Source organism: Hyla sarda, chromosome 7 (genome assembly GCF_029499605.1).
Source record: "Hyla sarda isolate aHylSar1 chromosome 7, aHylSar1.hap1, whole genome shotgun sequence".
NCBI lineage: Eukaryota > Metazoa > Chordata > Amphibia > Anura > Hylidae > Hyla > Hyla sarda.
The window spans coordinates 179,746,526-179,761,484 of NC_079195.1; the positions used below are offsets into that span (position 1 = coordinate 179,746,526).

Genomic DNA, 14,959 nt, shown 5'->3' on the forward strand with positions numbered 1-14,959 from the left:
CAACAATCTCAAGGTTACAAGTCCATTTCCAGAGATCTAGATTTGCCTTTGTCCACAGTGCGCAACATTATCAAGGTTTGCAACCCATGGCACTGTAGCTAATCTCCCTTGGTGTGAACGGAAGAGAAAAATTTATGAAAGGTGTCAACTCAGGATAGTTCAGATGGTGGATAAGCAGCCCCAAACAAGTTCCAAAGATAGTTTGCGCTGACACTGATGCTTCCTGAGCCTGCAGGACAGCTTGAATATCTGTCGACATTTAAATGAAATGAAACGCTATGGCAGGAGACCCAGGAGAACCCCACTGCTGACACAGAGACATAAAAAAGCAAGACTACATTTTGCCAAAATGAGTAAGTAACTTGAGTAAGCCAAAATCCTTCTGGGAAAACGTCTTGTGGACAGATGAGAGATTACCTTTTTGGTAAAGCACATCATTCTACTGTTAACCAAAAATGGAATGAGGCCTACAAAGAAAAGAATACAGTACCTACAGTGAAATCTGGTGGAGGTTCAATTATGTTTTGGAGTTGTTTTGCTGCCTCTGGCACTGGGTGCCTTGAATGAATGTGTGCAAGACATCATGAAACCTGAGGAACACCAACGGATTTTGGGTCACACTGTAGAGCCCAGTGTCAAAAAGCTGGGTTTTCGTCCGAGATCTTGGGTCTTCCAGCAGGACAATGACCCCAAACATATGTCAAAAAGCACCCAGAAATGCATGGAAACAAAGCGCTGGAGAGTTCTGAAGTGGCCAGCAATTATTCAAGATCTAAATCCCATTGAAAACCTGTGGAGAGATCTTAAAATTGCTGTTGGGAAAAGGCACCTTTCCAATAAGAGAGAGACCAAAGGGTGTGCAACCAAATATTAAGTGAAGGGTGCCAATAATTTTGTCCATCCCATTTTTGGAGTTTGGTGGGACACTACGTTCAATTTGCTTTTTTCCTCCCTTTTTTGGTTTAGTTCCAATACACATGTGTATAGCAAAACTTTATTTTCTTGAAACATTTCAGTGGTGCCAGCATTTACGCCATGACTGTATGTTAATGTAATGATGATATATGTAAGTGGTTACAATATTAGAGGATGAGTTTATTTGGGAAATTGTACAATTGAAAGGAGGCTCTGGTATCCTGGTGGGCCACTTCTAGCCTGGATATAAGATGAGGCACAGTTGGGCATGTAGGCATACTGGTTCTATATGGCATCCTGACTTCCCAGCTGGCAGGCCCGGCGGAACCACCAGGCGGACCAAGCGGCCAACCGGCTGCGGGGGTGGGGCGGAAAAATTAACTTTTTTTTTTTGGACATCCCTGCGGGCTGCTGAGTTGCGGATCGGGGGGATAGCCCGGGGGGATAGCCCGGCCGCGGCCACTTTAAAACAATGACCAACGGTGGCTCCTGTGGGCCCGGACTCCTCCTGCTTTTTCTATATTTCATATTTCCTTACCTGGCCGCGCTCGGCAGGCTCAGGTGATGCGTCGGGTCATGTGGGCTGTGACGAGTAACGTCTCCTGCGGCTCCTCTGCACGACGTCAGGGGCATCACTCATCATTTCCTGCAGTGCACAGTTTTCTTCATTACACTCCAGCGCTGCAGAAAATGACTAGTGACATCCCTGACGCTGTGTAGAGGAGCCGCAGGAGACGTAACTCGTCACAGCCCACAAGACCCGACACATCACCTTAGCCTGCCGAGCGCGTCCAGGTAAGGAAATATGAAAAATAGAAAAAAGCAGGAGGAGCAATGAACAGGGGAGGATTATGAGTGGGGGAGGATGAGGAGGCAGAGGCGGGGCGGTAATGATGAGCAGGGGGGGAATGATGAGCAGGGGGGGTTAATGATGAGCAGGGGGGTTAATGATGAGCAGGGGGGAGAATGATGAGCAGGCGGGGAATGATGAGCAGGGGGGGTTAATGATGAGTAGGGGGGATGATGAGCGGGGGTTAATGATGAGCAGGGGAAAACACGGGAAAAGAGGCGTGGGGGGTTAAATATGGCACAGGGGCTGATAAAAGGGGGAGGAAGGAGGGGGGGGCAAACTGAAGATCAAGGGGAATCAAAGTTGGGGGGATGATGAGGCATATAGTTCAGAGTTATAGTCATTTATTTTACATTTTTCCCCCTCAAATTTTCCTGTGAAAATGAGTGTGTGTGTTATATGGCAGTGCGTGTTATACGCAGATAAATACTGTAATTCCCCCCCAGCCCCCCCCCCCCCCGCCCCCCCTCACATTCAGCAGGACATCCCTGTGTCCTGAAAGATCTTTTCGGGACACAAGGATGTCTCTGTTACCTTTCTGTGGCCACCCCCCCCCCCCTCTCCCCCCAGTACAATTAAAAAAAGTGTGAATAAACATATGTGGTATTGCCACGTGTGGAAATGTCCAAATTATAAAAATAATACCTCCTAATTAAACCGCACGGTCAATGCATATGCACAAAAAAATTCCAAAGTCCATAATAGCATAATTTTGGTCAGTTTTTATATCATGAAAAAAAAGCTATCAAAAAGTCAGATCAATACAAAAACAATAAAACCGATAAAAAACTTCAGATTACGGCACAAAAAAAAGAGCCCTCATAGCGCCCTGAACGCGGAAAAATAAAAAAGTTATAGAGGTCAGAAGATGACAATTTTAAACGTATAAATTTTCTAGTTAGGATTTTTTCCAGAAGTACGACAAAATCAAACCTATATAAGTAGGGTATCATTTTAACCGCATGGACCTACAGAATAAACATAAGGTTTAATTTTTTCCGAATAATGTACTGCGTAGAAACGGAAGCCCCCAAAATTGAAAAAAGTGTTTTTTCTTCAATTTTGTCGCACAATTATTTTATTCCCCGTTTTGCCGTAGATTTTGGGGTAAAATGACTGATGTCATTACAAAGTAGAATTGGTGGCGCAAAAAATAAGCCACAATATAGATTTTTAGGTGCAAAATGGAGCTTCGCTTGTGTAGGCAGAAATCTTTGCATCGGCCCTGCCAGCTGGTCCTATAAATGCAACTGGCGATAAATATGGCAACCAAGCTGGCCAGTGCTGCAATTTGGTAAAACATTCATGGAAAACCCTTGATGTTTGTGGGCGAGCATTATCCTGTTGTGAAATGCTAGTGTGAAGCCCTGCCATGAGAGGAAACTCGTGTGGCTACAGGATGTCCTGCACATATTGCTGAGCTGTTAGTGTCTCTTATATCACTACTAGGGGTGACTTACTGTTGTATGTGATGGCCTCCAGATCATCACACAGCAGTTGAGACAGCATGTCGCTCCATTGGTAGCTTTGAATCTCCCACCACAAGGCCTCTGGATTGCAAGCAAAACCTGAATTTGTAAATTTAGAGGAGGCGGTTCTACTCCATAGCAGTCCAGGTGTCTTGTTCATGACACCACAGCACAAGATACATAATGGGTTTTGTGACACAACTTATCTTCAGCTAAGCCCCTGGACATTGCCTGGGCAAAGATGGGTGTGTAATAAAGGTGCCACCTGTGCCTGGAGCTTGTCGGCAGATACAATCGTCCTCTCTAATGGTCTGTCAGGGCTGGCCGGAGCCTGATTATCGTCCATGTGTGCTCTTACGTAACCACTGCTCCCAACGCCTCTTAACAGCTTAGTCAGAATGGCCTAGATGGCAGGAAATGTGTCAAAATGACTATCCTGCTTCTCTCAGTGAAATTATACACCCGTCTTAATGTATGTCAATGGGGCAACATTTATTAGTGTGTGTCATAGAGGTATGTCTAGCAGTTGTCAGTCTACCCATAAGTAGCCTCTGAGAACCTTCATATAGGGCAGCAGGTAAAACACTTTTACACCCCTTTGTTGCAAAACCAAGTGTCTTATCAGACCACACCTATGCTCATTTACATATCTGCCTGAGACATAACTGCATGCCGAGTTTTGCAGCAATCCAACATTTTTATCTGGGTGTTTTTTTTTTTTAATCTTTTTGTCAGTGAGTGTATATGTGTTTTAGCAGTAATGAGGTTAATTTTGGTCAGTGAGGATTGTTGTTCTGTTTTATTGACGTGTTGCTTTGCCTATTTAATATAAACTGGTAGAAATAGAGAACATAATTTCATGGTTTGAAAATTGTATGTTGAATGTATGTTTTGATGTTGTATGGGAGGTGTCATGTAGGAACTGTTTGAAAGTATCTACAATTATGTTTACATAAGATACACTTGTTTCTATAACCAACAGATGACTTCACCAAAAACTTTGCGGGAAATCACCTTTTAGCTCCAAATCCCGAAGTAAATAATGACAAGGTCACAGAAGGCAATCCTGGAGACCATCCGAAAGCTCTTCTTACCACAAATATACAACACTTAGTACTTCACAGCAGAGATTTATGGACGGATCGTTTTAATTGCAAAGAACCTTCAAAATCTCAATCACAGATTGTTACACAGAATACAGGAGAAAGCGCATATAAAGTATTTTCATGTCCTGAATGTGGGAAACATTTTACAAAGAAATCTTCTCTAGTCATGCACGAAAAAATTCACAGAGGTGAGAGGCCATTTGCATGTTTAGAATGTGGGAAAAGTTTTACAAAGAAATCTAATCTTTCTGTGCATGAAAGAATCCACACAGGAGAGAAGCCATTTTCGTGTTCAGAATGTGGGAAACATTTTAAAAGGAAATCTATTCTTTCTGTTCATGAAAGAATTCACACAGATGTATGTCCATTTTCATGTTCAGAATGTGGGAAACAATTTAAAAGGAAATCAAGTCTTTATGCCCATGAAAAAATTCATAGAGATGAGAGGCCATTTTCATGTTTAGAATGTGGAAAATGTTTTCGCCAGAAACAAGATCTTACTGTACATCAAAGAAGGCACCGAGGGGAGAAGCCTTTTCCATGTACCGAATGTGATAGAGGTTTTCAACAGAAATCAGAGCTAGTTAGACATCAAAGAATTCACACAGGGGAGAAGCCATATTTTTGTTCAGAATGTGGGAAGCATTTTGCGCAGAAATCAGTTCTTCTTAGACATCGAAAAATTCACACAGGGGAAAAGCCATTTCCAAGTTCTGAATGCTGGAAATCTTTTACGCAGGAACAAGATATTTTGGAACATCAGAAAATTCACACAGAAGAGAAGCACTTTTCATGTTCTGAGTGTGGAAAATATTTCACACGGAAATCAAATCTTATTGAACATCTGAGAACTCACACAGGGGAGAAGCCATTTCCATGTCCAGAATGTGGGAAATGTTTCAGCCAGAAGTCTGATCTTGTCAATCACAAGGTAACCCATACAGGAGAGAAGCCTTTTTTATGTTCAGGATGTGGACAAAGTTTTAACCGTAGATCAGCTCTTGCTCGACATAAGAGGCAAATCCATTTTAAAGTTCAGACTGTAGAATATGTTTTACCTCAGATTACCTAGAAATCAATAGATTAAAACAAAAAAGTAAGAATTATTTATTTACTTTATTAGTCCTGGTGAAATTTTTTCCTCTCAATATTCCTTACAAAATATTGTTAAGTTGAGTGTCTGTTAGGTCCCCCACCAAAAGGAAAATGTCGAAAAGCTAGGCCACGAAGAGGAACCTAGCTCCCTGCACAGTCCACATATCTTTGGGGTTTTCTAGACCCTATTTCTTTCTGGGTGGATGTGATAAAAAGGTTTACAAGTCGCCTTTATCTCCGTTCCCTCCTGGAAACTTGCTGTCCACTCACACAAGCCCAATGCATATAACAATTCAGGAAATACCACTGAAACCTTTAACAAATGTACCATAATTTGCTCTATGAATCCCTCATTTGGGATCTTTAGGACCAACTAATATACAGTAACAGCACCTCCCAGCCTGATCCGATAACTTGGCTTTCACTAGAGCTTATTCTCAAATGTATCATCATGAGGCTTTACTTAATTGCATTAACTAAGAGAAGATAGATCTGTATACAGCTGTCCGGACATGCTGGGAGTTGTAGTTTTGCAATAGCTGGAGGCACCCTGGTTGAGAAACCTTGCATTAAAGGGGTATTCCGGCCAAAGACCTCTTATCCCGTATCCAGCACTGGAGACGTGACATCACGCCACATCCCCTCCATTCATGTCTATGGGCTGTCACGCCCCCTCCCATAGACATGAATGGAGGGGGCGTGACGTCACGTCTCCAGCCCCGGAAACACAGAGTTTTCCGAGACTGGAGCAGCAGCCTAGCATAGAATGCTGGTGCTGCACAGAGATCGTGGGGGATCCCAGTGACAGGCCTCCTGCGAGCGGATAAGATGTCTGGCCGGAATGCCCATTTAAGTAGTAAAGATTAAGAATCCCTTGCCTATTTACAAATTTGGCACATCTTGAGCTGTCCTGTAGATAGAAAATGAAATCTTTTTCTGCATTGACCTATATTCTGCATCTGTGTAAAGTAATGATAAATATGTCCCAAACACCTTGTCCACCCCCGATTATCCCTGCTCACTTTTCACATCACTTTTCAAAAATTGCTAATAACAGTGCAAATATGGCACAGCCACAATCTGTGACTTTTCTATGCCATAAAAAAGAACTGGTTGTATTGCAGGGTGTCAATACTACTTTGGGATGTCCTGTATGTTTTAATACAATATCTAAAGAGTGACACAGTTGTACACAAAGGGACAGGAATAGTACGATAAATAAGAAAAGTGCTATAAAGCAGAACTATTGATATGTTAAAGTAGGTAAAACTTCTGGGACAGTAAATAGCTTGAACAGGTAATGAGCATAAAAGTTCTATTGTCCTTTCATTATGATTTGACCCATGGGTGTGATGCCCCCAATATTCCTTAAAGGGGTTGTGCGCTGCCCTGACTTTCAGAGCTCCGCTCACAGCGTCCCGAAGTTCATTACTCCGAACGCTGTGTGCGGGCTTCTGTGTTCGCAGCCGCCAGGCGTGACGTCACGCCCGGCCCCTCGCGACGTCTCGCCCGCCCCCCCTCGTGACGTCTCGCCCGCCATCTCGGGCGGGCGTGACGTCACAAGGGGGCGGGCGAGGGGCCGGGCGTGACATCACGCCCGGCAGCCGCGAACATGGAAGCCCGCACACAGCCTTCAGAGTAATGAACTTCCGGACGCTGTGAGCGGAGTTCCGAAAATTAGGGCAGCGCACAACCCCTTTAAAGAGGTTATTCGGCGCTGGGTGGTTGAAAAAATCAGAACGTATTGTGTAAGGTCTTCTGAGTTCTTTTTAGGTCAGTTCACCAATTGTGTTGCCTGCGGAAGACCCTCTATGTCTTTGCTCAGACCTGGCTTTCTTCCTGCTTCTGGTGCACTGCACTTTGGTATCGCTGCGTGCATAAATGTCCTAACTATTAAAATATAATGTGAACGGCGTGAAAAAAAAAGTCCAAAATTGCTGTTTTTTTTTGTCACATTTAATTTAAAAAAAAATTATACATTTTTTTTTTTATATACACAAATGTATAATGTATGTAGGTATCAATAAATGGTACAGATCACGGCACAGAAAATGAGCCCTCATACCGCCGCTTATTACGGAAAAATGAAAAAGTTTTATAGGTCATCAAAATAGAGGGATTTTTAACGTGCTAATTTGGTTAAAAAGTTAACGATTTTTTTTAAGCGCAACAATAATAGAAAAGTATGTAATCATGGGTATCATTTTAACCGTATTGACCCACAGAATAAAGAACACATTGTGTTCTGAAAACGAAACCTTCCAAGATTTGCTAAATTGCAGTTTTCTTTTAAATTTCCCCACACAAATAGTATTTTTTTGGTTGCGCCATACATTTTATGGTAAAATGAGTGATGTCATTACAAAGGACAACTGGTCGCGCAAAAAACAAGCCCTCCATACTAGTCTGTGGATGAAAATATAAAAGAGTTACGATTTTTTGAAGTCTAGGAGGAAAAAAACCAAAAATGCAAAAATTAAATTGGTCTGGTCCTTGGTTAAAATGGGCTTGCTCCTTAACTCCTTAAGGACCAGGCCAATTTCCACTGTAGGACCCGGCCATTTTTTGGACATCTGACCACTTTCACTTTAAGCATTAATAACTCTGGGATGCTTTTACCTTTCATTCTGATTCCAAGATTGTTGACATATTCTACTTTATGTTAGTGGTAAATTTTTGTCGATACTTGCATCATTTCATGGTGAAATATTCCAAAATTTGATGAAAGAATTGAAAATTTTGCATTTTTCTAACTTTGAAGCTCTCTGCTTGTAAGGAAAATGAATATTCCAAATAAATTATATCTTGATTCACATATACAATATGTCTACTTTATATTTGCATCATAAAGTTGACATGTTTTTACTTTTGGAAGACATCAGAGGGCTTCAAAGTATAGCAGCAATTTTCCAATTTTTCACAAAATTTTCTAAAGCGGAATTTTTCAGGGACCAGTTCAGTTTTGAAGCGGATTTGAAGGGCCTTCTTATTAGAAATACTCCACAAATGACCCCATTATAAAAACTGAACCCCCCCCCAAAGTATTCAAAATGACATTCAGTAAGTGTGTTAACCCTTTAGGTGTTTCACAGGAATAGCAGCAAAGTGAAGGAGAAAATTCAAAATCTTAAATGTTTACACTCGCATATTCTTGTAAACCCAGTTTTTGAATTTTTACAAGGGGTCAAAGGAGAGAAATCTTCCTAAAATTTGTAACCCAATCTTTCTCGAGTAAGGAAATACCTCATATGTGTATGTCAAGTGTTCGGCGGGCGCAGAAGAGGGCTCAGAAGGGAAGGAGCGACAGTGGGATTTTGGAGAGTGAATTTTTCTGAAATGGTTTTTGGGGGGCATATCCCATTTAGGAAGCCCATATGGTGTCAGGACAGCAAAAAAAAAAAACCCTCATGGCATACTATTTTGGAAACTACACCCCTCAAGGAACGTAACAAGGGGTCCGCTGAGCCTTAACACCCAACAAGTGTTTGATGACTTTTCGGTAAATTTGGATGTGTAAATACATTTTTTTTTTCCACTAAAATGCTGGTTTCCCCCCAAATTTAAAATTTTTACAAGGGGTAATAGGGGAAAATGCCCCCCAAAATGTGTAACCCCATCTCTTCTGAGTATGAAAATACCCCATGTGTGGGCGTCAAGTGCACTGCGGGCGCACTACAATGCTCAGTAGAGAAGGAGTCACATTTGGCTTTTGGAAAGCACATTTTGCTGAAATGGATTTTGGGGGGCATGTCCCATTTAGGAGGCCCCCTATGGTGCCAGAACAGCAAAAAAAACAAACAAATAACACATGGCCTACTATTTTGGAAACTACACCCCTCAAGAAATGTAACAGGGGGTCCACTGAGCCTTAACACCCTACAGGTGTTTGACGACTTTGGATATGTAAATTTTTTATTTTATTTTTTTTAACAAAAATGCTGTTTTCCCCAAATTTTACATTTTTAAAAGGGGTAATAGTAGAAAATGCGTAACCCCATCTTTTCTGAGTATGGAAATACCCCATTCGTGGACGTCAAGTGCACTTTGGGCGCACTACAATGCTCAGAAGAGAAGGAGTCACATTTACAAATTTTGCTGAAATGGGGAGGGCAGGTCGCATTTAGGAAGCCCCTATGGTGCCAGGACAGCAAAAAAAAAAAACACATGGCATACTATTTCGGAAACTACATCCCTCAAGGAGCGTAACAAGGGGTACAGTGAGTCTTAACACCCCACAGGTGTTTGATAAATATTCATGAAGTGGGATGTGAAAATGAAAAATTAGATTTTTGTACACTAAAATGCTGGGGTTACCCCAAATTTTTCATTTTCACAAGTGGTAAAAGGAGAAAATGTCACCGTAAGTTTGTAAATACATTTCTTTGGAGTAAGGACATACCTCAAGTCTGGGCGTAAACAGCTTGCACACTGGTCTCAGAGGAGCAGGTCTCATTCAGGGGCCTTGAGCTTCTGCGTTACAGACTATGGAGCCAGAACAGTGGGACCCCCCTCAAGGGGCATTACATGGGGTAAATAACTGGGGTACACTAAATAACTAAAATGGGGTACAGTGGGACATAAAATTATAAAACAGGTGTAACGCCAAGCGCTCCAGGTCCCGCGGCTACCCCGGAGCGCTCGCAGCGTTCTGCTAACAGCAGCGCTCCGGTCTCTGTCTCTGACCGCGAGCGCTGCTGTGTTCGTGCCGGCGGGGACGCGATCCGCGTGGTGGGTCAGGCCCGCTCGCGGATCGCGCCCCGTTCTACTCACCCTCCTCCTCCGGTGTCTGTCTCGTCCCGGCGTGCGGCCCCGCTCCCTAGGGCACGCGCACGCCGGCTTTCTAAGATTTAAAGGGCCAGCGCACCGCTAATTGGTGCCTGGTCCAATCAGTTCTGTCACCTCCCTACACTATATAAACCCACTTCCCCTTCTTGTCCCTGACGGATCTTGTTGCCTTGTGCCCTTGTGCGTTATAGTGTGTTCCCTAGCCTGTGTACCCAGACCTTCTGCTGTTGCCCCTGACTACGATCCTCGCTGCCTGCCCTGACCTTCTGCTACGTCTGACCTCGCCTCTGTCTAGTCCTTGTGTACCGCGCCAGTCTCAGCTGCCAGAGAGGTCGATTCGCTACAGGGGAACACGACCTGGTAGTTACCGCCGCAGCAAGTCCATCCCGCTTTGCGGCGGGCGCTGGTGAACACCAGTAACTGCTTAGAACCGATTCCCCAGTACGACCCGCGTCATCGCCTCTCTGACACAGAGGATCCACCTTCCGTGTCCTCACCAGCCGCTAGTCCGGACCCTGACAACAGGTTATGTTCCCAGAATAATGACCCAGAGCATAGCCAAAACTAAAAAATATGCCCGCCCCAAACCCTGTGCTCTGAATCATCATTCTGGGAACGGCCGTCCCTAACCTGTTGCCTCAAATGCGCCCCCCCGATCAGGTGGAGAGAGCGCTGCGCATTTGAGGCAACAAAAAAAGTCCCCGATGATAGTGACTCAGTGACCCATGACCCAGAGAAAAATACCCCCAGAGGTCTTATCAGTTTTTTTTTTTTGGTTAGTTTTTTTGGTCAATTTAGTGGTTTATGGTGTTAAAATTTGGAATGTACTCTGGACTTGATACATTGGGGTCAAATTATGGAAAATGAAAAAGGAAAATTTAGTACTGCATGGAAGTGTGATACTCCCTGAAGCAGTTTTTAATGCAGAGGCCCGGATGATCGGGGCAAGTGTCACACTGAGTGGTGGTATCCTTCCGTATCCCCCTCCTGTTACACACTGCATTTTTTTCTGGGATTGTCCTTTCTTTCCAGTGTGGGGAACCTCACCTGGAAAGTGTTGGCCTGGGATGATCCTGTCACCTAGAACTCCAGTTTCTTGGGAAGTCTGGCCTGCTCTTTCCCGGTCGCCAAAGATCAGGACTTCTTCTTGGAACTGGAGGAATGTCCCTGTGTTGCCAGCGTACTGGGACAGTACAAAAGAGTTGTACATGGCAACCTGTACCAAGTAGACCGCAACTGTATGGCTTGAGGACTTGATCAGAGAGATGAACTCCCCCCATATACCGATTGTAGTCCAGAATACAATCGGGCTTGAGGACCGGTGTTGTGGTACCTCGCACAGGGACAGGTGAGCTGCCGTTACCATGAATAGTGGTCAGCATAAGGACATCCCTCTTATACTTATACCTGACCAGCAACAGGTTTTCATTGGTAAGGGCACGGGACTCACCCTTGGGCATAGGTGTCTTCAGAAAATTTAGAGGGAGGCCTCTCTGGTTTTTCAGCACGGTCCCACAAGCGGACGTGGATCTGGCGGCAAGGGATGTGAACAGAGAGAGGTTGTCCGTACACGTGGTAACCCTTATCCAGCAAAGGGTGCACAAGCTCCCAAATGATTTTCCCGCTAACACCCAGAGTGGGGGAATAATCTGAGTGTTCAATACGGGAATCTCGTCCCTCATACACTCTAAACTTGAGTGTACCCGGAGGTACTCTCACAAAGTTTATAGAGCTTCACGCCATACCGCGCCCGCTTCAAGGGAATATACTGGCGGAAGAAGAGTCTCCCGCTAAAACTGATACGACCGAGAGCTCCCTGAGGGGTACGTTGGCCCCAAAGTGATCGATGACCGGCCTCACTTTGTAAAGCTGGTCATAGTTGGGATCACTTCGGGGTGGACATGCCTCATTATCTGCATAATGGAGGCATTTCCGAATGGCCTCGAACCGCCTCCGTGCCATGACCATACTGTAAAGCGGGGTCTGGTAGAAGATGTCCCCGCTCCAGTACTTCCTGACACTTGGGTGTGGGCGATGAACTGCCTGGCGTACAGATTTGTCTGCTCCACCATCAGATTGACAAAACTGTTATTGAATAAATAACTGAAATAGTCAATTTCAGTGAATCCAGAATTGTCAATCCGGATTCCAGAGTCGCCAACAAACTCCGGAACCCGTAGCTGATAGCCCTCTGGGGGTCTCCAGACAGGTTCACCGGAAGGGGGCTCCGGTAAACTTGTCTGGGGGGTCGGACTCCTAGTACGAGCGGCATCACCACTCGCACTAGTGCCGGCCACTGGGCCACTATCATGGGGGGTGGGTCATCATCAGTACTAGATGATGAGGAGGGCGATTAAGAACACAGGTATGTAGGATCTTCATCGTCCTCCCTGACAGATGCAGAGTCGAAGCAAGAAAAGTGTATGCCTCTGCTGCCAAAAATGCCTGGCGAGCCATCGCCTTTTTTCTACGGTAGTGGGGGGTGGCGGGGGGGGGGGGGGGGGGTTGGTGGTGGGGGTGGTGGGGGTGTGTGTGTGTGGGGGGGTGAGTATGTAGTGTGTGTGATTGGTGTAACTGTATGGGGGAAAAAAAACGCGGGGGCCAAATGCAGCGCCCTGAACCCCTAATAGGGCCCGGGTCACACTAAAAAAATTGTGGCAGACCCTTTTAGGTCCTATTAGGGGGTCAGGTGGGGGGGGGGGGAATTTAAACTTTTTTTTTTTTTACCCTTTTTTTTTTTTTTTTTACCTTTTTTTTTTTTTTTTTTTTTACTTTACTGGTTAACCCTACCTGTCCCTGGGGCTGTACTCTCTCCCTGCTCTAAGGGGGATCTTCCTCTGTGAGGGGGCTCTGATCTTCACAGAGCGGGGGTCCCTGGCTCCTTCTCGCAGCTCTGCCCGCTGAATGAACTCAGGGGGCAAGCTGAGCCGCGAGAATGGGCCGTTAACCCCTCCCCTGCCGGCTGCTATTGGACGATCCGGCCAATAGCAGCGATCCTGCCACCGAAATCGCCACCTCCCCATAGATACATAGGGTGATAGGGGGTGTATCCTACACCCCAGATCACCTTGTATCTCCGGGTCAGCGGGTCACACGTGACCCGCATCACCGGAATAGCCGAAATTCGCAAGTGTGAATTCACTTGTGATTTTCGGTGATCGCCTACATGGGGGGGGGGGGGGGGGGTCTGATGACCCCCCTGGGCATTGACCACAGGCGTACAGTTACGACCTTGGTCCTTAAGTACCAGGGAGCAAAGGCGTACGTGTACACCCTTGGTCCTTAAGGGGTTAAGTAAATTCTGACATAGTGGGAGATTTGATTGGACTATAGCTATAACTGGGCGGTTAACATACAGGGTTATAGTCTATTCAGGATCCTTAAATCAGAAAGGGGAAAGAGTTTGCCTTTATGTAAAGTCCAGTCTAAAGGCAGCACAGCAGAAGGATATATGTGAGGGAAATAATAATGTGGAGTCATAATGGGTAGACATATGGACAGAAAAATATTAAAATACTGATGGGGGTTTACTATAAGCTGCCAAATATACTGGAAGAGGCAGAAGATCAATTACTGAGGCAAATAAATAAGACAGCAAATTACAATGAGGTGGTTATTATGGGGACTTTACATATCCCAATATAAACTGGGAGACTAAGACCTGTAAATCTTATAAAGAAAAATAGGTTTCTGACTATAGCTAAAGACAATTATCTGTCCCTAATAGTGCAGGACCCGACCAGAGGGGGCCCCCTACTGGACTTAATATTAACCCCTTAAAGGGTACCTCTCATCAAATAAACTTTTGATATATTTTAGATTAATGAATGTTGAATAACTTTCCAATAGCATGTTAATGAAAAATATGCTTCTTTCTATTGTATTTTTCCCGATCAGTCCTGTAAGCAAGCATTTCTGACTCATGCTGGAGTCCTAAACACTCAGAGCTGCCAGCCTGCTTTGTTCACAGCCAAACAGGCTGTGAACAAAGCAGGCTGGCAGCTCTGAGTGTTCTCCTTTGTGAACAAAGCAGACTGGCAGCTCGTAGTGTTTAGGACTCCAGCATGAGTCTGAAATGCTTGCTGCCAGGACTGGTAGGGAGACCCCTAGTGGTCATTTCTTCAAAGTGAAAAATTTAATAGAAAGAAGCATATTTTTTAATAACATGCAATTGTAAAGTTATTCTGCATACATTAATCTATAATATATCAAAAGTTATTTTGATGAGAGGTACCCTTTAAGGAATGAGCGATTTCACGTTTTTGCATTTTCGTTTTTTCCTCCTTGCCTTTAAAAAATCATAACCCTTTCAATTTTGCACCTAAAAATCTGTATATGGCTTATTTTTTGCGCCACCAATTCTACTTTACAGTGACATTAGTCATTTTACCGAAAAATCTACGGCGAAACGGAAATAAAATTCATTGTGCGACAAACTTGAAGAAAAAATGCCATTTTGTAAATTTTGGGGGCTTCCGTTTCTACGCAGTACATTTTTCAGTAAAAATGACACCTTATCTTTATTCTGTAGGTCCATACGGTTAAAATGATACCCTACTTATATAGGTTTGATTTTGTATTACTTCAGAAAAAAATCATAAATACATGCAGGAAAATTTATACGTTTAAAATTGTCATTTTCTGAGCCCTATAACTTTTTTTATTTTTCTATGTTCAGGGCGCTATGAGGGCTCAAAAAAGGTATAAAAAGTGATAAAAAATGCGCTATTTGGACTTTG

The 14,959-nt window shown here is 44.1% G+C and overlaps 1 protein-coding gene across 1 annotated transcript in view; it reads left to right on the forward strand.

Moving 5' to 3' along the window:
- LOC130283197 (oocyte zinc finger protein XlCOF7.1-like) overlaps nucleotides 1–14,959 on the forward strand; it is a 105,314-nt gene that overhangs the window by 38,852 nt on the left and 51,503 nt on the right. Inside the window, exon 7 of the mRNA XM_056532402.1 lies at nucleotides 4,217–5,408. Within this exon, the coding sequence (XP_056388377.1) occupies nucleotides 4,217–5,408 (1,192 nt within the window). The remainder of the gene's footprint in view (nucleotides 1–4,216; nucleotides 5,409–14,959) is intronic.